Genomic DNA, 25,293 nt, shown 5'->3' with positions numbered 1-25,293 from the left:
CCACTGTCCCCCGGGGCTGCCCGTGAAGTGCCACATGTGACAGCCTCAGAATAACCCCCCTCCTGCAAGTCACAGGCTGCCCACTGTGGAGGTGTGGAGCCATCCCCAGGTCACAGCCCTCTGCTCAGGCTGCCTGGGGGTGTTTCTCAAGGACAGCACAGCCTGGATGGGCCAAAACTACTACTTTTCCCAAACATGAAGAGCTTGAGACCGAGGTTTTGGGCACTGGCTGGGGACACGGGGGGCTCCTGGAAGTGGGGCTTGATGCCCTTCCCTCACACCATCAGACTCCCTTCATCTCTGGGTCCATGTGCTGCTTTTTGAGGCTCCGAGGAGTTTTTCACCACAAGTTTTCCTCTTCCTGCCTGTTTGTAGGGAACATGAAAGGAAGGGAAAGGCAAACTCTTGAGAAAATCATCAGATGCAAATTCAGCCCCATCAGGAGTGTGCAGTCAGTGAGCCAGGCAGATTTTGGGCATCTGCAGCCTTGAGGGGCACAGCTGGAGCTGGGCTAGAGATGCCCCTTCCCTCCCCATTCCCCTTTCTTTTTTCTTCCCACTGTAAAGAAATGGGAGTAAAAAAATACCCCTGAGTGTTAAGAGTACAACAGGACTTTATTATAGGAATTACTATTAAACATCTTTAAGAAAAAAATCACTTATGGAAATAAATTCTAAAACAGTCACACTCACAAACATCACAGATCAGTTTGGTTTGTTCTTTTTAAACTCTTTCGTAGAGAAATGATACAAATATCACTGAGAATTGGACATTTTAATGTAAGAAATGAGTTTTGGCTCCCAAGCCGGATTTGTGGCCTTTCTACTCATTAGACCTGATTTTTTTGTTGGGTTTTTTTTTTTAAAGGACACAAAAATAATCCCTCTCCATCCTCCATTAAAACGATGCTTTGTTGCCTCCAAGATGTTTTGACATGGCTACAGGGTGACATCACTCAGAGGCTGTGCCAGGCCTGGGATGTTTAAGGGCACGTTGGTGGTGGTGTGAGCCAAGACGTCCCCGGGGCGCTGTGCCAGCCCCGTGTGCCCGCAGTGCGGTGCCTGCTTTGGGCACAGGGCCCCCCAGCACCACAACACCTCCGTGCAGGGCAGACCCCACCCGTCCCCTCCCCACGGCCCCGTGTCCCAGCTCACAGCCCCCAGACCACCCTTCCTTCCTCTCCCCGTTCCTCACATGCCCCACAGCCCTGTGGGCTCTGATGGGTCACGGGGAGCAGATGGTGATGGGCACTCGGGGGACGTGCTCAGGCAGAAAGCAGAGGCAGCTGCTGTCCCCAGGCTCCTCTGCCAGAAAACCTTGGCTGGGTTACAGAAGGTGCCACCTGAGCAGGCCAAGAGGAGGGACAGCGTCCACCTCTGGCTGCAGCTAAAGCCAGTGGGGCAGCAGGACTGGCCTGTGACTGATGTGAGATGTGCCCAGGAGAGCCCAACTGATCGCCCACGGCACGATCCAGCCCGTGCTGGGCACAGCGAACCCTCCAAGGCTCGGCAGAGGGGGGTGAGCTGCGAGTGCCCAGGAACCGGTGCCTCGCTGCCTCAGCCCTCCCGTGACCAACTCCAGCTCTGGGAGGGCAGAATTCCCTTCCCGCCAGAGCCTGAGCACCCGCCCGGCTGCCGCTGCTTCCTGCGCTCATGGAAACTTCGCCGGCAGCGCAGCCCTCGGTAGCTGAGAGGCGCTGGAACTGGGACAAGCTGATCCGGTTCCAAGCTTGATTTTCTTCCAAATATGCAGAGCTGCTTTGGACTGGGAAGGGGTAATGGCAGCCTCCTATGGCCCCAAGGGCCAGCAGAGGGTAAGCAAGGAGCCCCTCCTTCTCTCCACCACTCTCAGGCTGGGAATGAAAGTCCCACCCAGGGAGTAAAGGATTTTCTGTTCCCAGATTCACACTTAGGCCCCTTGCACTCTGAGCCAGGAGGGGACACGCTCCTCCAGAGCCCCATCCTCCCCTGCAGGGTGCAGAGCAGCCCGAGGCACAGCTGGGCACACCACAGGGAGCAGGCGGCTCAGAGCCCTGCCCCTGGCACGGGATGGCTCTAACCTGTCACCAGGCTGCCACGACTCGGGACATGCTCCTCAATCCTTCCTTCGAAAGCAAAGGAGCAGACACCAAAGCTGGGATTTGCTGCTCTGATTTCAGGAACTCAAAGCTCGTTGGTATCCCAGGGCACTCCCAGCCCAGCGCATCCTGCCCTCACCCTTGGCACCCCGGGATTCGTCTGAGTGCCAGTGCTGCGGGAACATTTACTTTGAGCTAATGAGACACTACCTGGACCCTGCAGCCACAGACAGCCGGGAGCAGCCCCGGCCCTGGCCAGGAACCAAGAGCAAGTGAAGCCCATGGTGCCCCCGATGCCTCCGCGCTGCGAGGGGCGACAGCAGCGCTCAGCAGGTGCAGCGGCTGCTGCAGGGGGAATCTTGGCGTCCACTTCAAAGGCACGCGGGCTCCGCTGGGACTGAAGAGGAGCCTGCCGGGAGCCAGCGCCTGCAACAGGGACTTTTGTTACCAAACCCCGTGGAGAGGCAGGGAAAACAGTTGCGTGAGTGTTTGATGGCTGGGGCTTCTGCGTCTGCCGCCTTCGCAGCTCCAATCCTGCAACATTTGTGCCGGTTCGCGGGAGCCAGGGAGTGAAACAGGCACGTCTAGAGCCACCTCCTGCATTTGGCAGGGAACGCTGTGCCGATAAAGGAGGAGAAAATGTGCTGGCGGGAGCGAATTCTGCCTTTACGCTCGTCACTCGGTACTTACACAGCGAAGGAATTTGTTTATGTAATTATTTTTAGCCTGACAGCATCTCCGAGAGCTGCAGCGATTCCGGCGCTGTGGGCACGAGGAAGGGGCTCCGCTCCTGTCCCACACCAGACCCGGCAGTGCCCCCGAGCCCTTGTACAAACTCTCCATGCTGAAAACACCTCCACCAGCCTTGCAAACACCCAGCTCGGGCTCTGCCTCTCACCCACAGCGGGGGCATCCCTTAAGCTTCCAGGCTCCAGGACCACCCCCGGCACCCCACACCCCGTGGGACGTGTCCTGCTCCGTCAGTGAGGGTTAAACTGGTGCAAAATCCAGCCCTTGGTGCTGCCTCACGGCGGCACAAAGCGTCCCAACTTCAAGGCAGTTGTAGCAATGCCGAAGGCAAAGGTTTAATTCAAAGTGAAACGCCTAGGAAAAGAAGGCCTTTCCTTTATAAACAATTTATATTATTTGACTATTACCTGATCTGAATCTCTGCTCATTACTCCTAGCAATAATAGACAACGGCTGTTAGCTTCCCTTTCTCACGTGGTTTTTGTTCCAGTGTGCGCAGAGTGAAGTTGCCTCAGACCACTACAGATATGTTCAGGAGTGCTCCGGCCCAGCAGACCCCACGTGTGAACGGGTCCTCGTTAGTACGACTGATTTCATTCCTCCTGCGACGCCGCTCGGACCGGGAGAGCAGGCGGGCCTGCTCCTCCCCAGCCTGAGCTCCACTGGCTCCTCCACAGCCGCTCGCAGCAGCTGCTCTCTTTTTTTTTTCCTTTTTTTTTTTTTTTCCTTTTTGGCTGATTTTCTGGATAGAAAACGTTGTTTTCGAACCGCTGGTAAGAAAACGTTGTGCCTCGCTTCAATACTTGTACTTCTGAGGAGCACAGCAGCGGAGGGGGAACAGCCAAAATCTGGGTGATTTGTTGGGTGGGTTTTTCCTTTTTCAGCCATCTCCTCGTGAAGCCTCCTGCACGTCCTGTGCCAGCAAGAAACCCCAGCGCTGGGACCTGCGGGGAGGGGAAGGGGAGGGAAGGAGAACAGCACGTGCTCAGCCTCAGCTGCACCACGACCAGCACCTGGGGCTGTTACAGCCACGGCCACTGATGTCCCCACCCAGGCACACTCTGGACCCACCCAGGGCATGCAGCCTCTCCTCCAGCCAGGACAGATGGACGGGACCATTCACACACATCCCCAGGTGTCTCTCACCATTTACTGCCCTTCCTTCAGCGTCTCCTCCTCCTCCCGGAGCTGTTGCCTCCGTGCTTGGAAGTCTTCATCTGAAAGGCAGAGGCAGGCAGGGGTTGGAGCCACCTCCACACCAGGACACCTCCACTGCACCACAGTCCCAGCCTAGTGAGGTGCCCCAGGGGGAGGCAGCCCAGCCCCTGTCCAGGGGCAGAGATTTCCTTGCTCAGACAGACAATTCCCAGTAGGACACTGGGGTTCTCTGCCATAATTGAGAACACTGGAAGGGGGTTTTGGCCCACAGGGGTATTTCTGCCAGGTGGTCACACCTGGGCCATCCCCAGGGTGACCCGGGGCCAGGCGCTGCAGGACACAGCCAGCCACGCCCAGCACAGCACACCCAGCATTCCTTACCATATCCATGGCCTTCCACATCATCCAGGAGATTTGCTGTTGAAGCCGCCGTCCCCATCCTGGACCCTCCACTAAGGAAAACCAGCTGTGGGGCCGGGAGGTGGCTGTGGCACCACAATCACCCTTCCCATCCCTTCCCATCCCAGGGCCCAACCACAGGGCAGCTGGGGGCTCCAGCCACACTGTGCCCTTGGGGAGCCCCCAGGAGCACCCGAGTGAGGCCCCTCCGACAGCCCTGGGCCCTCCCCCAGTTCCCTTTTAGGATACACCTGGTGCTTCAACAAGTGTTTTCTTTTTGATTTTCTCATCTTCGTCTTCTCGGAGAAGGCTCTGGCGAGTTCAAACAGCTTCTTGCGCGTGGCTGGAAGGAAGGAACTGGGTGAGGGTCTCACCCCAACACCTTCCCAAAGCTGCCACAGGGGAGGAGACAGGCAGGGCCAAGGTGTGAGAGCCACCCACAGCCCTGTAGCGATGCCCTGGGTTTGCCTGGGAACACCAGGAGTGCGCAAATCTGCCAGGCTTGGACCTGGTGGGATTGCCTTGGCCCTGGTGGGAGGTGCTGATGTTTTAGCCTTGGGCTGGGATTTTCACAACCCAGACTGACCCAACCTTCCCCAGTGTCTCCACTGCCTGCAGCCCAGCCCAGGCTGCCCGAGGACCTGGGTCTAGTTTGAGGCGGGAGAAGCAGGTTGTGACTTTCCAGAGGAAAGGATTGGAAAAGGGAGAGTTACAGCAAACCCTTGGCTTGCTGTTCTAGGATTCACACAAACCCTGGCCAGAAATTCCTCTACCCAACACCACCTGCAGCCTCCACTCTCGCCACAACCCACAGGTGCACCAGGGACAGACGGACACTGCAGAACTGGAGCAGGACTCGAGTGTCCCTCTCTCACCCACTCTGCCAGTGTCCAGCCCAGGAGCATCCTGCCACTGGCAAGGCCCAGAAGAGCACCACGGGGCAGAGATGCACCAGCCCATGGCTGTGAAAGGCAGGTGGAAACTGCTGCCACCTCTCCCCCTGCCTCCCCCACTCCCAGCTCCCCTCCAGCCCTCCCCGGCATCCCGCTGCCAGCACGGAGCCCGTACGGAGCCCGCACACCGACTCACATTTTCCCATGTGTTTCAATTTGTCTCGGAATAAGGCATCGTCAGACACGGCACCGCCGGCCTCGCTGGTTACAGAGGGGGCTACATCACCTGGAAGGCAAACATCTGGTCACTGGGAGTGTGTGATGAGGGGAGGCTCGAGACAAACCATTTTCATGACCCGGTTCCAGTGCTAGCAAAGCACAGCCCTGCCATGAGCACAGCTGAGCCAGAGCAGGAGGGACAAGAGCACTGGCACACAGGGCTGGCTCTGGACGAGGGCCCTCTGCAGACACACCCCTGTGTTGGTGGGTGCAGATGTGGGCCTGCAGCCCACCCTCGCTGTGATTCCCCCCCAGTGGATGTAGGGTGAGCAGTGGCTCAGTCCCAGCACAGGCACCTCCCTCTGTGCTGCTCCAGGCCCAGCAGCCCCAAATTACCCTGGGCACTACCTGCACTCTGGGTATTGGATCGTGGTACCCAGGACAGCAGGGTCACCACATCAGGAGCAGGACTTCCAACTCAGTCAGGTGGACCAGAGACCCTCAGAGCCATGTCCCTGTGCCTGCTGGGCTGTGCCCCTTCCCCAGGTCCGTGTGCCCAGCTGGAGCTCTGCCAGGCTGCCCTGCCACTGCGTCTCACCCGACCCTGCACGGGGCCATCGACAGACACCAGCTCTAATTCTGACTCTGGGCAGCTGCTCCCTCACTGAGGTTAATCAGGATTACCCGGGAACAGTCGTTATGCCTCCCAGGCACAATCCTCTGCTCCAGCTCAGGCAAGGGGGGACAGGGATGGACAGAGGCAGGATGCAGGAGCACCTCCACGAGGGGAGGGCAGGAGCACCCATTCCCACCACACACCAGCTCCTCTCCTGTGCTGGGGGGGCAGCAGGGAGGACTCAGCCCATTTCCTGCCCCCCCAGCCACTTTGGAGGCAGCTGGGCCGAGGGCTGGGAATGCAGGGCCTGAGGGGCATCCTGCTGCAGAGGGATGATGCTCACATGTGCCTTGGAAGTTACCTGATAATACGGAGGAAAAACCAAAGTCGTTGCTGACAGCAACACTGCTTGACTTGGATTTTTTGGACTCATATTTCAATCGATCTGAAAAACAGAAAGCACAGTGCCTGCTCGATCAGACCCTCGGGGCAGAGCACGCGGCTCCCTCCCCTCTCCCCTCACGCCCCCGTGGCTGCCAAGGGACAGGCTGAGTGCAAGGGAGGGAGCTGGGGCTTCACTTCAGCACGGTGACCACAAGCCCCTCAGTGGGAGGCAGCAGCAGGGGGTGGGATTGCTCCTCACCCAGCAGAGGAAGCAGCACCCACTGCGAGCACGCGGCAGGCACACGCGTGGTTTTCCAGCCTCTGCAGTGAAGGTGCTGCCAGGACCCTGCAAACCTGCAAGGCCCCTCAGCTGGGGGGCTCAGAAGGAGGGGAAGGGCAGCTCTGTGATCAGGAGCAGTAAAACCACCCACACCCTCCCCATGGCACTGGACAAGCAACCAGCTCACTGGGAATGAGCGTGGTGACAGGGAAGGAGCAGTCATAGGAAAACTGCTCTCCAGTCCAGGTCTGCCAGCACCTGGGGAGGATGCACGGTCAGGGAGGGCTCAGAGGGCATTTCCAAAGCTCCTTGCTATGGATTCTGCTGGGCCCTGCCAGAGACACTGCAGAGAGGTGAGCAGGGGGAGGAGAGCCTTGTGGCAGGCGCTGAGCACCCGGAGCAGGAGCCCACCAGTGTGTGCAGGTCAGACACCCGCCCCCAGCCTGGCCACATCCTGCACTGGCTCTGCTTTGGCAGGGCAATGCTGCCGGCAGCCAGTGTCAGAGGATGGGCACACACCCAAAAAGCAGAGGTTTCTGCAGGTGCTTCTCACCTCTCTCCAGGGCGAGGAGGAAATCCCGGTTCCTCTGGAGCTCCTTCATGAACTCCTCGTTCTGCAGGAAGAGCGCGATCCGCTCGTCCTCCAGGTACTGCTTCCAGCGCCGCTCCTGCTCCAGGGAGCCCTGGCCCCGCGGGACGAGCCCCCTCGACAGGGGCTGCCTGCAGCTCTGGGAACCCTGGGGGGAGGCAAACACGGCACAGGTCGGGTGGTGGTCTTGGTGCCCGGGGGTTCCTGTGGCAGTGCCTTGGGCTGCTTGGCATTTTGCTCCTGTTATACTTCACCCCCAGCCTGGACAGCCACCGACTGCTGCTCCCCAGCAGGTCCCTGGGACAGCACCGTCCCCTCAGGATGGTGCTGCTGCAAAGGGAACAAAGGGGGACAGGGCATCACTGCCTCTGGCCACCGGGAAGGGGGATGGGATGGAGGGGACCGACATTCCACAGGGGAACCTCTCGGAGCCAGAAGTTCTCCCGTGCAAAGCACAGGCTGGCAGATTTTTAACTTTACACCGTGGGGTTGTGCTGCCACAGGCAAGAGAAGGGTCTCAGCCAGCATTGCTGCTTTTATTTCCCATCTCTAAAAGAGCAGAGTCTGCAATTTCCCGCTGACAAACGTCCCTGTGCGAGGCACGTCACACCTCGCACCTGGGGAGCAGCACAGCCCCACGCTGCAGCACAACCTCAGCCTTGCCTACAATATTTATCTGATTTGTAGCTGCTCCCAGAGAGCCATAAAAAGCAAAAGCACACAATTACCGGGGAAAGAAAAGGGCAGCTGCTCCTCTCCTCCCCCTGAGCCCAAATGAATTGGCACACTCCTATTCCCAGAAAGGTAATAGAGCCCACGAAGCTCAACTTGCAGGGCAATCGTTCATGAAAATGTGGCAGGCTGCCTTTGGAGCCGAAAAGGGAGGGAGGAGCAGGGTTTCTGCAGCCCCTCCAGCCCATCACCATGCCAGGAGGGTGCTGGCCCCATTTAGTGTTAGCAAAGAGTCGAGAGACACCTCAGACTGCAGCATGCCTGGCACTGAGCTGGATGCCCAGCACAGTCTGTGCTGGGGCTGCTTGTTCCCCACAGGGTGCTGCCCGTTGCCTGCCCTGCTGCAGGCATCCAAACCTGGTGGCTTCAAAACTGCCATGAAGCACATGGGGACTCGGATTTCCCAGGGGCAAATCCTCTGGCTTGCACTAGCTTTCCCACCCAAGTTCCACTGCAGCAGCCCCCAGGTGCCCCAGCAGTGCCACTGGTCCTGCAGTGTTACTGGTCCTGCTGCTCCTCACCAGGGCAGCAGGTGAGATTTTCAAATAATTGAAAATACAAGGTGCGTATGGCAAGTGGCATTTCTGGCACTAATCACTGAGGTAATGGCAGGAAAAATATGAAAGCTTCACTGACAGATTCTCCTTTCACACCTTGCCCACTTTAGTCTTGCCTTGAAGACATGCTCCAAGTTTAGTGCACACCCAGTACCCAGATGCTTCCAGAGTGCTGGTGCTGCAGCTCAGGGTGGCTGAGGACAGGGGTCAGTGCTCCATGCCACGCTGTGGAGCCGGGATGCAGGGCTGGAAAGGGGAGCAAGGCTCACCTGTGTGCTGGCTGTCTGCTGGGGCAGGATGCGGAGGAAATCCTCGGGGAGGTTGCCCAGGAGCGGCGGGTTCCAGTTCCTGTAGTGCCCGGGTGCCGGGGTGCTGCCAGGGCCCGGCACGTCCGTCCTGTGGGACAAGCACAGACTGTGCTTGTGGGCCCCTTTGGCGAGGGAGAAACCCAGCAACACCTGCCACAGCAGCAGGGCACAGGGCCTGGCACAGCAGCGCTCGCCCAGCTCCACCAGCGCTCCTGGGAACCAGGAAACCCCAGCACACTTCCCCAACCTGTGGTGTTAGTGTCAGCCCTGGAGAGTGAAAGGCTTTCCTTGTGCAATTGGAATCTCTGGGAGCTGCATTTCAAGCCTTGCCCTGCAACTTTGCAGGCTGGGATTTCCTTCTCCTCCCTGTTTCACTCAGACTCCCAAAAACCAGCCTGGTGGAGCCCCGGCACTGAAGGGATTCACCTACGAAGCTGATAAAGGTCTCTTACGAGATGTCACACCCAGCCTGCACAGCCTGTGTCCAAGGGGCTGGCACAGGGGTGGCCAGGGCACCACACAGGGGTCCCACAGCCCCACAGATACAGCCATGGTGGTGCTGCTGCTGGGGAAGAGCCCCCAGCCTGCAGGGCCACAGACCCCAGAGCTCAGTGCCCTGGCTGCTGCCCCACACAGGGCCTGGCTGCTGCCCCACACAGGGCCCGGCTGCCCAGCACCTGGTGTTTGTGAGCAGGGGCGAGCACTCCCCGCCCCCGGGAGCTCATTTTTGCCATTCCACACACTGCCAGAGCAGCTTTCCAGGCCCCTCAGCTGTTCGTGTTTTAGGGCCTTGCAGGGATTTCCGAGCCAGCTGTGAGCTTCATTCATCTCCTTTGTCTTCATCCCACCCGACCCCAACAAAGTGGGGTCAGATACCCCATGCCAGGGCCAGCTGATGGCAGCCTGACCCCCGGGAGAGGCACAGGGTGCACCAGGAGCAGGAGGTGTGTGGGGCTGGGGGCTCACCTGGGCGGGGGGGTGGGTGGTGCTCGGGGGTAGCGGCTGCTGAACGCCTGGCTCTCGTAGGCAGGAGGGGAGTAGACGGGAGGGGGCTCCTCATCCGAGCTATCCGGCTCCAGGGTCCGCTCCAAGATCTGCAGGGTGAGAGGATGGGGTGAGGGCAGGACAGGGAAATGCTCCTCACTGGGCCAGGGCCCCAGTGCAGCAGCACTGACAGCACGGGCTGAACGACACTGCAGAGGATGGGGGCAACCTCGTGGCACTGGTCCCCTGCACCAAGGGGTTTGGGGGAGTTTGGAGGTGCTGCTCAAGGGATGAGCATGGGTGAGCTGGTCCTTGGGAGCACACAGCTCTGCAGAGTCCCTCTGACGGTAGCAAAGGGTCTTTGTTGGGTTTTGGGGTAGGAGGGAGTAGGGAGAGCACCTTGGCTGGAGCCTCAAGCAGTGCCCCAGACGCACCAGGCAGGCTGTGCTCCAGACCAGCTGAACAGGCACTCAAACCTCTGCCTGCCTGCAGCAGCCGAGTAGCACCGTGCCCGGGCAGAAGGGAGGCAGGATGAGACTGACGTGCCCACTCATGACAGCCCAGGCAGGGCAGCCCAGGCAGGGGAGCCCCCCCAGGTTACCTCGGGGGGGATGCTGTCCTCCGAGTCCGAGCTGTCGTCACAGCCGCTGCCGTCCAGGTTCATCTGCAGGAGCTGGTCGATGGTGGCGTCCACGGCGCCGTTGTTGGCCCTCAAGACACACTCGATGATGTCGTAGTCCATGTTGGGGAACATGGTCTTGAAGTCCTCCATGGCCTGGTTGAACTCCAGCCGCCGGACCTGCCTGGCGGGGCGGCTGTTGTTGAGCTCCTGGGCGGAGGAGCCGCCGCGGGAGCCGCCGTTGCTGCTGCTCCGGCGGAAGAGGCTCGTCATGGCGGGGCGGCTGCGGGGGCACGGCGGCCGCGGTGCTGCTGCGCCCGCCGCCCTCCTCACGGGGGGCTGCCCCGGCGGCCAGCGGGGACCATGGGTGGGCAGCGGGGGTCCCGCTCCCCGCGGCCGGCGGCTCCGCGGGTCAGCCCCCGGCGCACTGCGGCATCCTCCCACCTGCGGGGAGAGGGGAGAACATCACCCACGGGACAGCACCCTGAGACACCGCCAGGTCCCCATCTCATCCAGGGACATCCGGTTCAATCCGACCCATCCCGCTGCGCCCTCGTGGGACTGGCCCATCCCTGGCACGCCGGAGCGTGGATGTGCCACGCCGGGGGCTGTACAAACAAAAGGCAAGGCAAGAAAAATGGCATTACTTCCACTGCCGAGGGCTGCCCAGATTTAACATTTCCATGCTTGACATGTATTTATAAACACGGTAAAATCGCTCTTTAAAATAAAACATGGAGTCGGCTCAGAGAGTGTCAGAGCAGGGGGTAAAATGCTGTGCAGCACGGCAAAATCGACTCTTTGGAAAAGCCACCAAATCCAAGATTAACATTCACTTTAAAACCATAAACAGATTATACAGCTACTGCTTCTCGTTTGGAAATGCAGGGCCAAATTCAGTTCTGGATTAACTCCACTGTTGAAACAGAATTACCCCAGGAACACTTTTGATCCATAATATCATTTTCAAAGGCTTTTTCCTAAGCAGCAGGCAGAGAGTTCAGGATAACTGTCCCTAAATGGTACTTAATGCAGAAGAACGTGCCAAGCACATTTCTTAGCGAAACAGGGTATAATCAGATTCTAAGCCATTAGGAGGAGCAGTCACCTCTGAAGGTCACTCGGGCTCTGCCCTGCCCAGAGCCAGGCCTTGTGTGACAGCCACATCCCCAGAGCTCGCCTGGCCTCAGTTCACAGCCCCGAGCTGCTCCAAGAGAGGCTTCCAGAGGCTGCTGAGAGCGAAACACACTTGAAAAACGTGGGCAACTCAATGGGAACTCTGGGAGCAGGTTCACTTTTGCCACGCTGGTTAACCCTGGCCTTCATCCCTAGGGACAGTGCTGCTCTGGCTCGGTACCAGAGGAATCACAGGGGATGATTCCTGCTCCTGCTCCGGGCACACTCCGCTCTCCTTCCCCGGCTTTTTTGTAATCCTGGAAGCATTTGCATCTGGATGCACCAACAGCAGCCCTGTGCAAACACCAGCACCAGCACCAGCACCAGCACCCGACCAGACCCTGCACCTCGGCCGAGGGTCCCTGGGCTGAGCACGGTGCCACAGGGCCCCCATCCAGGGCCACCTTCCCGTGGCATTTGTTTGCCCCGCGGGACAGGACCCGTGGAAAAGCGGCAGCAGCTTCATTGCCGGGCACGAGGGGCCCCCAGCTCGCTCCTGCTCACTGATAGTATCCATGTAAGTGACCACTCAGCCAGGAACTGTCTCCATCGCGCTGTTGCACTCTGTCCCCGGGATCTGCTCCGGCTTGCAGGAGCCAGGCACGGAGCAGGAACAATTCCGACAGCTCTGCCCGGCTCTATTCACCGAGGACAAATAAATCTGCTGGAGTCAATTAATAAAATGCTGCTGCTCGGTTCCTCCTCCGCTCCCCTGACTCACTCCCAGCAAAGAGCCCGGCATTGTTCACACCTCTGGAATTATACTTTAATTGCAATATTGCATGGCTGGTTTAGTCATGTATTAAATTGAGTTGTAACACATTCACAGGGTACACACCTCCTTAAAAGATTTGGCTGCTCCAAGAGGATGGTGAAAGAGCCTGGACACCCAGGAAAACACAGCTTGTACAGAATACACTGCAAACACACACACGGATCCACGTACAGAGATGAGAGTCTCTGTGGAGAGCTGCTGGCTCAGAAATGCCATGCCAGCCCATAAACCTCCAATAGCAAAATCAGCCCCCAAAATCAGGCTGGAAATCCCTAGGTCTCTTTAAAAATCATCAAATCTATAAAGTAACAAGGAGCATCTGTGGCTGGAGGGGTCTTTGTCTTCCAGCATTTGTCTTTGAGTGTGTATTTAAGGTCTTTCCTGTGACCATGAGGGCCACAACCATGCTAGGCATTGGCAATCCCCCTGCCATCCCTCTGGACTTCTCCTGATGCCAACAGCTCTGCTCTGGGGAGGTGTTAGTGAACACTGCATGAGAGTCTGGAACAGCTCTCTGGAAGTGCTGGATAGCGTGACTGAGCACGACAACGTGCCGAGCAACAGAGAGCTTCTGGTCAGAAGATGAACGAAATCAGGGATGGGGACAAGATATTTATACACCAAAAAGGCTCTGCTGAACATCTGGCTTCAAACAGTCCCGAGGGAATGCGCTGCTGGGACCTTCCCAGCCCTGACATACTCCCTGGGGGTTGGGGGCTCGCAGGGGCTGCTGCAAAGGACACCTTTGGCAACACAGAGGTGCAGCCAGTGCCCCTGGCACAGACCAGGGCAGCTCCACGTGCCCTGTGGGCAAACACCACTGTGGGCAGAGGTGACAGTGGTGAAACACCACAAATGAAGGCTTTTAAGTCCATTTTTTAAAGTCCTGCTGCTAATCCAGAGAAATGCAAACCACTACACCAGCATGAGGAAAAAATCCAGGGAAAAGCAAGTCCCCTCATTGGCACGAGTTGACTTAAAAGATCAGCTGGTAGTTGTATTCCAAGGATCCTCCCCAGTGCCTGCGTGCCTGCAACAGCATGTTCAGGTGAGCAATGGGGAGGGCAGTGGGACCCCCAGGGAAGGGGCTCAGCACGCTCCTGGCCCTTATTGCTGTGATGTCAGTGAGGGGCTGGGAAGATGCCAGGAAAAACAAAATCCTTTGGATTTCCCAAAAAAGGAAAGAAGCAGCTGGTGTCTGACTGCAGCCCAGGCATGAGCACGGGTGTGCTCGGGGCACGGGCTGGGCTCCTCTTCACCCCGTGCCCCCATCTGCAGAATGGGGCTGTGATGACTCGTTTGGCTGCTGCCTGATCAACTTTCTTCCCGCTTGAAAACAGCTCTCGCCCTGTTTTCCTGCAGGAAGGCCCCTGAATGCTGTTATTCATTCACCCAAACCCGGGCACAGGCGTAATCCTTCACCCTTCTGCTGCGCCCATCACAGGAGGAGCTTAAAGGCTTTGCAAGCTCCGGGTGCGTGTCCCTGTCCACGGGTCACAGGGAGAGGCGAGGTGGCAGCAGGGACACTGCTGGGGCTGGCACTGCCCCTGTGCCCCCCACCAGCCCCAGTAGCATGGCCTAAATCTTTTCCTCCTGGCAGGGCATGGGCAGTGCCCGGTCCTGGCTCGCCCTGGGGACAGAGTGGCAGTGCCCAGCTGAGCCACCTCTGCATCCAGTGGTGGTGGCTGTCCCAGCACTGACCTGCACCATGGGGAAAATGCCAGGTGACATCCCAGTGCCAGCTCTTCCACTGTCAGCCCCACAGGAAGGGCTGCCTTGATGCCATGTCCACACCAGCTTTTATCCAAGTGCCACTGTGCTCCGGGATGGGGCTGGTACTGAAAATGCCCAGGCAGGTTTTGGTGTCACCACACAGCCAGGACAGTGTGGGATGCTCTCCCACAGACCTCCATGGCTGCAGGCTGTGCTCAGGCACCAGCACACCTTTGTGTGCAGCTCCTGCCCCAAGCTCACCACTTAAAACCAGAAAATGCGACCAAACACAAGCTGACCTTGGGAAGAGGCTCCCCCGTGCCAGCCCAGGGCTGCACCCAGCTCTTCTCCCACCCAAGCTGCCAAGAACTTGCACAATTCAGATCAGAGCCAGCGCCAAGAACGAGACCTCGCAGCCAGGAGGAACCCTCAGTGCAGCTCATGGGGAGGGATAATGCTCACAGCCTGGGGGCACATCCTCCTGCCTGGGCACTCGGTACCTCCCAGAACTGGACTTTTCCCATGGAGGGGTGGCCCAAGGGGCCGCGGGCACAGTGCAAGGAGCACAGGCTGCCTCCCGTCAGCCATCCGGGAACGGTGCAGAGAGCAGCTGGATAATCCCGGGGGTGGGTCAGACCGGTAATGTCATGCTGGAAACAACAGTTGCTGGGCTCTGTGAGGAACACAGCCCGGGCCGAGGAGCCAGCAGCTGGAAAAGCACTGGGACTGATCGCTCGCAGCCCTCACCGCTCGGGGAAGAGCCTTGGCACCAAGTGCAAACGAGAATATTCCCTTCCCCAGTGTCTGCTGCGGCTCAGACAGCAGATGGGATTGCTCAAACACCGCTGAGCCAGCCCGGCCCCTCTTCCCCTGCTATTGCCACGCTGTGTTTGCAGATCATCCCTGAAAACACGTCTGCAGCCAGGATGGGGGGATCCCCAAGCACTGGTTCCCCCCAGCCCAGCACTCCCCAGCTCCCCCAGGGCACCCATCACACGGCAGCTGCAAGCCCAGGCCTGTGGTGCAGAGCAGGAGCATTTCCAAGCACAGGATTATCTGGAGACAAGGGCTGACAGCCCCCCCAGCTCCTGGAGGGAACACTCTTGGAGGAAGTCTCAAAACTAGGGATGTTAAACCAGAAATAATGGCTCTGGCCAGAGCAGATGTGCTGAGCTCTGCTGCAGCCAGGCTCCTGAAAAGGGATTGCTCAATATGGGAACAAGAAGTCTGGGAACTGTTCAGCAGCTGCAGGTGTGACTATAATGGGATCGAAATTGGGATGAAAAGTAAAGGATCAGGAACAAAAATGATACCAGTGCCTAACAGCAAACTTGCCAAGGATGTGCAGGATGAGGCCCTCTCAGTCTCTCCCAAATCACCTTCCTCTCCACCTCAGGGGATGCTGAGCACCCCTCCTGGGCCTGCAGCCTGGGAAAATTGCCTGCCAGCAAATCCTTTTTCACGGAAACAAATAAGCACCTGAGGATTCCCTTTAATACTTGTTCTACTGCATATTAAAATGGCTGGGTTTAAGCCCTTTTCAAAGGCAAAAGCAATCAGGGAGGCGAGCACAAGTAAGTCCTGCTTGGGAACCTGTGCAGCACATACCTCTCTGCAACAGGAGTTCCCCTCTTGGCTCCGAGAGCAGCGATTGAGAGCAGAGGAACCAGGAGAGCCATGGAGTGATCCTGGTTCTGACACTGGGCACTGGCAGCATTCCTGCTCAGGTGCTCTCACCTGATGGCTTTGCTGGGGAGCCCATGGCCAGACCTGCACTCTGAATGCTCCACATCCATGTTTCAGAGAAGCAGTGGCTGCTGCTGCCTCGGGACACCCACTGCTCTCCCAGCCGTGCCGGCCATTCCCTCCTTCCAGACAGATTTATGGGAGCCCTTTGTGAGCTGACCAGATGTCGGCCCTCCACAGCACCCAGCTGGCTCCTAAACCAAGGACACCCGGATAAAACCTGGGAAACACACTCAGCTGGGACAGGAGAGCCAAGCAGGGCTACACGGGGGACCCCTTGCCCCCCAGAGCAGCACCCACCTTTGTCCTGCCAGTGTGGGGGTGCAGCAGGATCTGCAGGGCTGCCAGGGGGTCCTGGTGCCCCCAGCCCTCTCTGCCAAGCAAGGCAGAGCCACCCGCTGCCCCTCGGCATTGTGCTGCTAATCCCTGGCTTTCACAGGTTTTCCATGCCAGGACCACAGCCCCCCCAGACTAAGCCTACATTAATGAGGTAGAACTAGATCCTCATCCAAAAAGTCGCCTGCCTTGCGAGGCCGCCTTGCACTGGTTTCATTGAAGGTAATTTGATCTTGGTAGGACGACATTCCTAAAATAGTTGAGGGAATTCAAACATGAAATAAGGTTTCCAGGAAGGGATTAAAAAAAAAAAAAATAGGTCAAGCAAGTGTGAGCGATTAAAGTGACCCGGCATCCCTTTGTACGGTTTAACTGCGTCTCTGTTCAACGCTATCTTGCATCAACGTGTAATAAATTAGATCCAAGAGGTTGCCCAAAGCAGGGAGGCTGATATAAGATTATTGCGGGAGGTGGCTGGTGTCGGTGACCTTTCCTCCTCCAGCTTTCACCGCCGACATCAAACACACGCGGCCCGGAGCTCGGAGCTCTGGAGCGGCGCACGCGACAGCGGCACGGCCGGAGCCAGCGCTGCCCCCGTCCCACGGCACAGCCCTGCACCCACCACGGACCCCCTGCCTCAGCCTACCCACCCCAAGCCTGGCAGGAGGGAAGCCCAGGACCCCCGTGCCCGCCAGCGTCCTCCCGGCGCCGGCCGCCGTGCAAAGCCCTGGCGCCATATGTCACACAAACCCATCTTTAACCGCTTATCCCTCTCCTCCCTTTGTGCTCCCAGCTCGGCACAAAAGCCTCGGGAAGCAGCTGGGAGTGAAAGAAAATAAAAATTCCTGTGGAGACAAAGGTGTGTGACGTTCCCTGGGGCTGGGCTCGGGGCAGGGCGTGCTGAGGAGTCACTGCCAGGCAATTTTTGGGTTAGATTTGGGCAGAGAGCACCTAAAGGAGAGGGGGAGAAAACGAACACAGGCTGCGGGCAGGGCCAGCCCTGCTCCCTGGATAATTAGCATGGCTTATTCCCAATTGCTAATTTGCTGTTATAGGTCAAGGGTCACAGAAATTAAAGGACAGGAGGGGGAAAAGGGGGAAAGAGCCTGAGTAGAGGCAGTCCTTTCCCCTCAAGCTCTTTACAGGAACATACTGGAATAGACTGGGATTAGACTGGGCTGACCCTGCTCCAGCCTGGTGCAGAGCATCTCTGCAGGATTTGGCCCTGGGCTTCCTACAAAGGCAGGGACAGGCAGGGACAGGCAGCGCAGCCCAGGCCCAGCCTCCAGCTCTCCTGCCGTCAGGGTTTAAGGGCCATCGCTCACTGTGCAAAGGAAAAATCCCGTATTGATTCACCCGAGGCTCCGGAGCACAGACCGCACGAGTTTCTATGGAAACAAAATTAGTGGAGTAAAACTCTCTCTGCCGGCACACGGTGAATTATTCACCAGGACAGGGCCCTGGCCAGAGGGGCTGCTGAGAAGATTTAAAGGTGATCACAGCGTGGCTGCCGTGATCCCCCTTCCCCTGGGGACCAAACCACAGGCGGGGAGGAGGAAAGGACCTGGGTTTCCACACCGTGTGTGTGGTGAGACCCACAAGGGATGTGGGAAGGTCCTGCACCTCCATCAGCACATCTGCAGCCTGTGGGGTCCCCGGGGAGGGAACAAGGGCTTCCCCCCTCAGCTCCCCCCTCCCAGCCCCTCACTACACAGCACGGCAGTGATTCATGGCACAAAGCCAGCACAGATGCCCCTGCCCGATGCCCTCCTGCCACACACTGGCCACCCCATGGCCACCCATCCCTGGCACCCGGGATGAGGGCAGGACCGGCCGGGCCCCGCTCACCCTGCAGTGCCTCAGCACCGTGCTCCTCGCTGCCAGCCAAGACCGAGGGGAAGAAAGGGACTAATTAAGTCACAAACAGAGGAGGGTTTTTTTTTATGAGTCACTAAGCCATATGGCTGATGTAGCTATCCCGGGAAAGTGCCGAGCCAACAATCCGGGCACTACCCTCCCTGTGCTGGGACACGGCGTCACACTGTAATTGCACCAGGCTTTTGTCCTCCCTCATGCAGGGTGACATTGTTCAGCAGAGGAGAACCTGCTTGAAAGGCTACACCTCACCAGGGACAGGTATTTAATTAACACCCTGCGTCAGGCCCCTCCTGCCAGCCTCCAGCACAGGCTGCTCCATCCCAGCACAGCTCGGCTCACAGGGCAGAGAAAAGCCCTGAAAGGCAAAATATTGACTTTGCTCCTTTCCCTCTGCTCCATCACAGATATACATAGAAACTACATGGGACACTAACCTGGATTTGAAGCCAGGCCAGTGCTCAGAGAAGCTCTCAGTCTCCTCAGCAGCAGAATCACTCCTGCACCAGCACAGCCCTGTTGTGGGCAGTGAGGGGACCCAGACCCTCAGCAGTGGCTCTGCTTGCTGCTCACTTTGTCACCAACCATGTGCTGGGCTCAGCCACCCAAATGGCTCACATTCTTCTTCAAAATCCCATCTCGTTTCTCTTTCATTATTTTTAAGTTTGTCACCGTCCCACCCCAGTTGATCTGCACTGGCCTGACGGTGGCAGTCACCAGTCAGGGAGGTTAAAAGCCACAAGGATTTTAGAAACAAAGTTTAGGCTCCAGGAGCTGAGGATCCTCCCCAAAGGCTGTCCCCTGTCACCACCACTGCCTTGCACGTGCTCCCAGTGACCCATCCCCTCACCAGGGCTGCAGCCGCCCTTCCCTCCACTTTCTGGAGATATCTCCCTGCTTTCCCTTGTTCAGCCCTGCTTTCCTATGCCGAGGACAGCGGCCAGGCTCCATCCCGGTGTGCTTGCGTGCCCAGCTGCGTGTGCCTTCCCTGGGGAAGTGAGAGCGAGGGCAGGGATCGACCAGCTGTCAGGCAGAAGGAAGAAATACCACTTCCAGGAGTCAGAGCTCATTTCCCAGCAATAAAAGCAGGCTAGGGCTGGAGAAAAGCACCACTAATGGGGATGCACATCCCGCACCACTCCAGCTGCCGATAGGAAAGTATGCAGGGGCTGCAACTTGGAAAAATAAAAGCCTTCAACAAGGGTTGGTTTAAAGCAGCACAGCCCCAGATTAGGCTCAGATTGGGCCATAAAGGATCTGCCATTCCCCACACGGATTATTGCTGTGGACGATGCCCTCCACGTGTCAACCTCGTCTCCCTGGCTCCAAGCTACAGCTCCTCCAGCAGATGGGAAAAGAAAACCTTGCTGCTTCCTCCCAGGGAGGGGAATTGCTCAGACAAGCATCTGCCCTTAACCGCTCTACGCTCCATCCTCCTCAGCCCCATCATTCCCCCTCCACCCACACACACTCTTCTGGGGACCTAAATGTCACCTAGAAATGAAGACCTGAAGAGTTTGTGCTTCCCAGAGTTACTGCTGGGTAGCTTTTACCTCCTTTTCAACCTATTTTTGCTGCACTTTGATGAGGAGGGTCCTCACCACTGAGCAGGCACTGCCTCCCCTCTGCCAGCTCCCACCCTCCAAACAGAGGGACAGTGTTACCTCCCCAAAACAACCCTGGAGATCCAGGCAGACTCCAGTGACCAGGATATGGCAGGGCCCAGCCTCGCCAGCCGTGGCAGGAGGGGACAGTTCCTGTGAGGCTATTACTCTGGGTTTTAAGACACTTGTTTGTTTGTTTGTCGCTGGGCAACCGAGAGGATGGAAAAAAATATCAATGTCATATTGTCACCTATGAGTCACCGCTCGGCACGGGTCGAGATGCCCCCGTCCCTCACTGCTGAGCGCGGGGCGGCCGGAAAGAGCCCCAGGCACCCCAAAAGCTGCTCAGCCCAGCTCCTGCTCCCTGCTCAGTCCTGCCTCAACACCTTCCCCGTCCCCACAGATGGGGACTCCAGTGGCCTGGGGACATCGGTGGCCCAGAGACATCGGTGGCCCAGGGACAACTTTCCGGGCCCTGGAAGGCGAGGCAGGAATTTGCATTCCTATTTGCATTTCCTAATTGCGCCTGCGGGTTTCCTGGGGCAGCGGCTGGCTCTGGTTTCCATGGCAGGTTTTGTGCGGACCCGAGAACCGAGGGAGGCACAAAGGGGCCACAATGGACCTGCCACTCACCCGCATCAAAGGCGGCCGGCGGGGCGGGCCGGGGGCACCGCGGACGGGGCAGCGCAGCCGGTGCCCCCCGGTACCGCCGGCACCGGGAGCCCCGGGGCAGGGAACGGGGTGTCTGTTGGCCAGCACTCCGGGGCTGCCGGAGCAGCGGTGGGGACGCGCCACCGCTGAGGCTGCTCCGTGGAGGAGCCGGGTCGCGGCCGCTGTCGCCCGCAGGCAGCAGCCGCCCCGCGCCCGTCGGAAGTGGTGCAAGAGCTGGACCCAGATGTTCCCCCTGTTCTCATTTCCTGTTATTTTCAGCCAGCTTTCCACCCAGCCGGGTGGGTTTCTTTCTCCTTCCAGTTTCCTTATCCACTCAGGGACTGTCTCGCCGTCCCGGCTGTCTCTCCCTGTCCCGGCTCGCCTCGCACGCTGCGGTGCCCACCCAGCCCCCGTGCTGACCCCAGGGAACCGGCAGAACAGCCAAAACCGGGACCCAAACCTGGGAAAACCTGGTCCCAAACCGCTGCTGCAAGCCCAGGGCCACCGAGCAGAGGTGAGGCTCCAGCCAACATCCCTCCACACCCCAGACATGGTGCCAGAGTTGCTGCCACCTTGGCCACGCCACAGGAGAGGGACCCATCTCTGCTCTGCACACCTGCCAAGGGCTTGGGCAATTACTTAAAGTTTTTTTTCTTATTTTATAGCTATCAATTACCATCATCATCACTAACTCATGCCACCCAAAAGCCTCCCAGCTCTGCCCACGAGCAGCCTGAGATGCGCCAGCGAGGCACCCACAGGGTTACTGCAACAGCCCCCACCCACCTCGGGACTTTACCCTTATGGCACAGACCCCGGGCCCGAATGACCCTCCAGCTCCTCTCCCACTTGGAACATCAGTGCCCACAGCACCCCCTGTTATCTGTGCCCCCGCAGAGGGGGTTTGTGCAGGCAGATAAGCACTGAGTGCTCGCTCTCGTGCTGCTGCTCCCCGGGGCAGAGGGAACCACGGCACTGCCACCATGGCACAGCCACTCAGCCCCACCACAGACCCAGCTGGGGCAGCAGGTCAGGTTTGCTGCATTCTGTTTGTTTGTTTTCATTTGAAAACTCTTTTTAAATAAAATGCTGGAAAAGTCAAAGCTTTCTCAGGAACTTTGTGGCTGGGAAGAAGATGGGCACCTTTGACAGAAACGCTTCTGGCAATCAGGGGCTTCAGCACCGGAAAGGGGCTGTGGGCACCCAGGGATCAGTGTGTCAGGCTCTGCTGGCATCAGGCACATCCTCACAAGGAGACAGGCACTGTCCAGGTGGTTGGATAACATAGTGGGAAAGGCCACATGTGCACAACAAGGAGCTGATGGCAGGGTCTCTGCCATAAGGACCACCAAAAGCTTCCCACTAACCCCACCAACAGCACTGACCGATCTCTGCTCCCAGAGGGCTCCCCTGGGGTCTCGCTGTCCCGGTGCCATGCTCCAGCCAGCCACTTCCACAGGAAAACCTCCGTGAAAACCACAAAAAGCTTTGCAGCGGAGCAGATGCCACTCAGCCTGTGTTGTTAGAGATGGAGGAGGAGGTGAGGAAAGCCACAGCTTCCCCAGCCGTGGGGCAGCCCCATCAGCAAAGCCCCACTGGCAGCCTCAGGGGTCAGCCCAGGATGGCAGCTCTCCCACAGAAATCCTTATGGCTCCGGCCCCTGTGTTTGTTGTCAGTGGTAGCAGCAGGAGGAGGTGTGAGGAGGAGGTGTGACTCCACTGCTTTTTAAGAAAATAATAAAAGGGAGCCTTTCCAACCCGCCTGTGAGACAGACGGTGCGGGAGAGCGCTGCTTTCAGCTCTGACTTGCACGGGAGAGGCAGCTCCCAAACCCTTCCCCATCACCGTGTGCCCACAACCCATCGGCGGCAATTTCGGCGCTGGACGGGAACCCCGGGAGAGGAACAGCCTGGCAGGACAGTGCCCTCCATCCCTATGGAGGATGTGAGGTCTGGCTGCCCTGGGCACCCGAACGGGGGCTCACGAATGACCCCAGCAGGTGACCACCAACACCATGGCACGCCAGGGCCCTGCCGTTCCTGCACCAAGCCCTGACCCGCCCGGCAGGGATGCTGGGGGTGTCGGGGATTTCGGGGATGTCGGGGTGTGAAGGGCGTTGCTCCATGAACCCGGGGATGGGGAGGATGTCCAGCAGCAGGAAGGCACCAAACCCAAACCCGCGGCGCACGGAGGGATCGCGCTCAGGGAGCAGCGACGCTCCGGGGCTGAGCGGGACGCGGGTCCTGCCCCCGGCCGGCTCTGCCGGCCCCACGCGGGGACGGGACCCTCACCCCACGCCGGGCCGGCGGGATCGCCCCCCTCTCCCCCCCCACCCCGCCCCGAGGGCTCCCCACGCGGGACCCTCCCGGACCCGGCGGGCGCGGGGCCGCGGCGGGGCCGGAGCGCGGCGGGGCCGGGCCGGGGCTGCGGAGGGGCGGCCGGGCGGCTCCAACAGGCGCGGCCCCGGGCCCGGTCCCGCCGCCGCGGCCGCTCCGCCCGGGCCCCGGTGGAGGCCGAGCCGGCGGCGCCGCCGCTCCCCGGCCGTGCCCGGCGGGGCCCGCGCGGCCCCGGGCCCGACCCGCGCAGGCCGAGCGGCGCCGCCCGCCCCGGTCCGGCCCCGGCCCGGCCCGGCCCAGCCCAGCCCGGCCCGGCGCACAAAGAGCCCCGGCCCGGCCCGCCCCCCTTACCGGCGGTCGGCGCCGCGCTGCGGGGGCGGCGGCGGCGGGCGGCTCCAGTCACGCCGGGAACCATGGAAAGGAGCCGGGACGGGAGACGTACGTGGCGGGCGGGCGGGGGCGGCCGTGCCCGGCAGCGGGGGGCGGCGCGGCGGGGCCGGGGCCGGGGCCGGGGCCGGGCCGGGGGGGCGCGGGGAGCGGGGCCGAGCCCAGTGGCTGCGGGGGCGGGGGGCGTGCGGGTCCCCTCGGGGCTGGGTCACCCCCCCCGGGCCGGGTGTCCCCCCGGGAGCACCGAGGGGCGGCACCGCCCGGCCCCCGCCGCCTCCCGGGATGAAGCAGCCCTGACGGGGGCTGGGGGTCTCGGGGTCCCCCCGCTGTCCCCAGGCTTCCCTGGCACCCCCAGCCCTGGGGTCGGCATCTCCCACCCTGGGCAGCCTGTGGAGGGAGCAGCATCCCGAGGATGGATGGATGGATGGATGGATGGATGGATGGATGGATGGATGGATGGATGGACGGACGGATGGATGGATGGATGGATGGATCCCAGTTCTCCCAGCTCTCAGCCTCCTCTACACCTTTGGAGTGTCTCAGGCTCCTGGAGCTTGGACCCCCAGTCCCGCAGTAAGGAAGAAGACATGCTACTGCTGCCCCATGGCCGAGCATCAGAGATGGGGTTGTAACAGAGCATCACTTGAAGCACAGACAGAAAACAGCCGTATCCCATGTCCCGCGCTCCAGCTGACAGCTCAGGACGGGAAGTGATCTCGTCTTACAAGTTACAGGAGCCCGTTTACACAGGGCAGACACTTCCCCTTCCACAGAGACCAGAGCGAGACCATGAACGGCAGCAGGTCAGAGCCTCTGCTTCCCTCGTGGCTCTCCAAACCTCCCGGACATGGTGTGGGAGGAACCCACATCCCAGGGCACCACGGCCTCCACAGCACCCTGCTGCATCCGGCAAGGCCGCTGCGATGCACGTCTGTGGGTGCTGGAGCGCAAGCTCACGTGTGGGATGGTCCAGGGCTCTGACAGGACAGCTCTCCATGCTGAGGTTTTTCCCACTCAATCGTTTCATCCATGTCTGGGAGCTGAGCGATCCTGGGTTAAGATCTGGAAGGCTCTGACAGGGAACTCAGAGATCAGTAAGAGTGGAAACACTGGAGGCAAACCTTTGGCCTTCAGTGTGTACGGAACATGTGCCACAACATTCTCTCCCCCAAGTTAACGCAGACCAGACTCTTCCAAGGCACAGTGCCTTGCAGTGAGCTTTGGTGGCTGCAATCTCTTCCTAATCCAGGCTTGTTTCAGGGAAAACAGGCAGTTTTATATACCTTTGATATGGGTCTTAGCTGCTAATGACACTAGGAAGTAAAAAGAAGTGGGAATAGAAATATACAACTACGAAGAATTAATAGTGAATGTAATTCAGCCAGTTCCAACAAAATTGGTTATTCCCTGAAAAACAAGCCTTGCACGGAAAACACAGAACACAAACGGTTTTGTCTTGACAGCTGGTGAGAACAACTAAGTGAAAAAGTGAATGGAATATTTCTGACTTCTCTGGACAACAAAAGGTTCCACACATTTGTAAAATGTCCTTTTTTTTACTAAATGGGTTGGTTGGGAGGCAGGGACTGTAAAAGCTCTGGAGGAAAGCAGAGGTCTGTGCTCTGACACAAGCAGTGATTGCAGATGCCAACAGTGTGACTTTCAAAAGGCACTGATGCTTCCTTAAAGGAAGACCCAGGGCTTTTAAAAATCATAAACCCACTGAATGGTCTGGGTTGGAGGGGACCTCAAAGCTCATCTCATTCCAACCCCCCACCAAGAGCAGGGACACCTTCCACTAGACCAGGTTCATTCAGAATAGCCCAGAAACCTGTAGAACAACAACAACAAAAAATAACATTTTTAAGAATCATAAGCCTGGCTTGCCCAGTGGTCCTGATCTGGGCTTCAAGGAGATGCAATGTCTGACAGAATGATGTGATGCTGTGGCGGTTGCCAGCTGAGGAGGGAGCTGGCTGGACAGCCTGGCTCAGCTCCTCTCAGCACTGAAATACTCTTTCCAAACCAATACCAAAAAAGGGTTGTTTCTAGGTCAAGACCTCAGCACTCAATTTTAACCAGGGGCTGACAGTCCAATCTGAACACAGCTGTAAAACGGATTTGCAGGAG

The 25,293-nt window shown here is 58.8% G+C and overlaps 1 protein-coding gene across 1 annotated transcript; it reads right to left on the bottom strand.

The window, feature by feature from the left end:
- Window positions 1-595: 595 nt before the first annotated feature.
- Window positions 596-23,231, bottom strand: CUEDC1 (CUE domain containing 1). Its single transcript, XM_064678142.1, has 11 exons — window positions 23,128-23,231; window positions 10,548-11,009; window positions 9,929-10,056; window positions 8,924-9,050; window positions 7,330-7,513; window positions 6,474-6,557; window positions 5,474-5,563; window positions 4,634-4,727; window positions 4,367-4,425; window positions 3,974-4,044; window positions 596-3,771 (listed from the first exon to the last, which is right to left on the bottom strand). The coding sequence occupies exons 2-10, from the start codon at window positions 10,836-10,838 to the stop codon at window positions 3,977-3,979; spliced, it is 1,125 nt and encodes a 374-aa protein (XP_064534212.1). The 5' UTR covers window positions 10,839-11,009; window positions 23,128-23,231; the 3' UTR covers window positions 596-3,771; window positions 3,974-3,976.
- Window positions 23,232-25,293: the final 2,062 nt, after the last annotated feature.

This window comes from Pseudopipra pipra, chromosome 21 (assembly GCF_036250125.1).
Source record: "Pseudopipra pipra isolate bDixPip1 chromosome 21, bDixPip1.hap1, whole genome shotgun sequence".
NCBI classification, from domain to species: Eukaryota; Metazoa; Chordata; class Aves; order Passeriformes; family Pipridae; genus Pseudopipra; species Pseudopipra pipra.
Note: the sequence above shows the minus strand (reverse complement) of the source record. Positions and strands in the feature narration are given on the sequence as shown.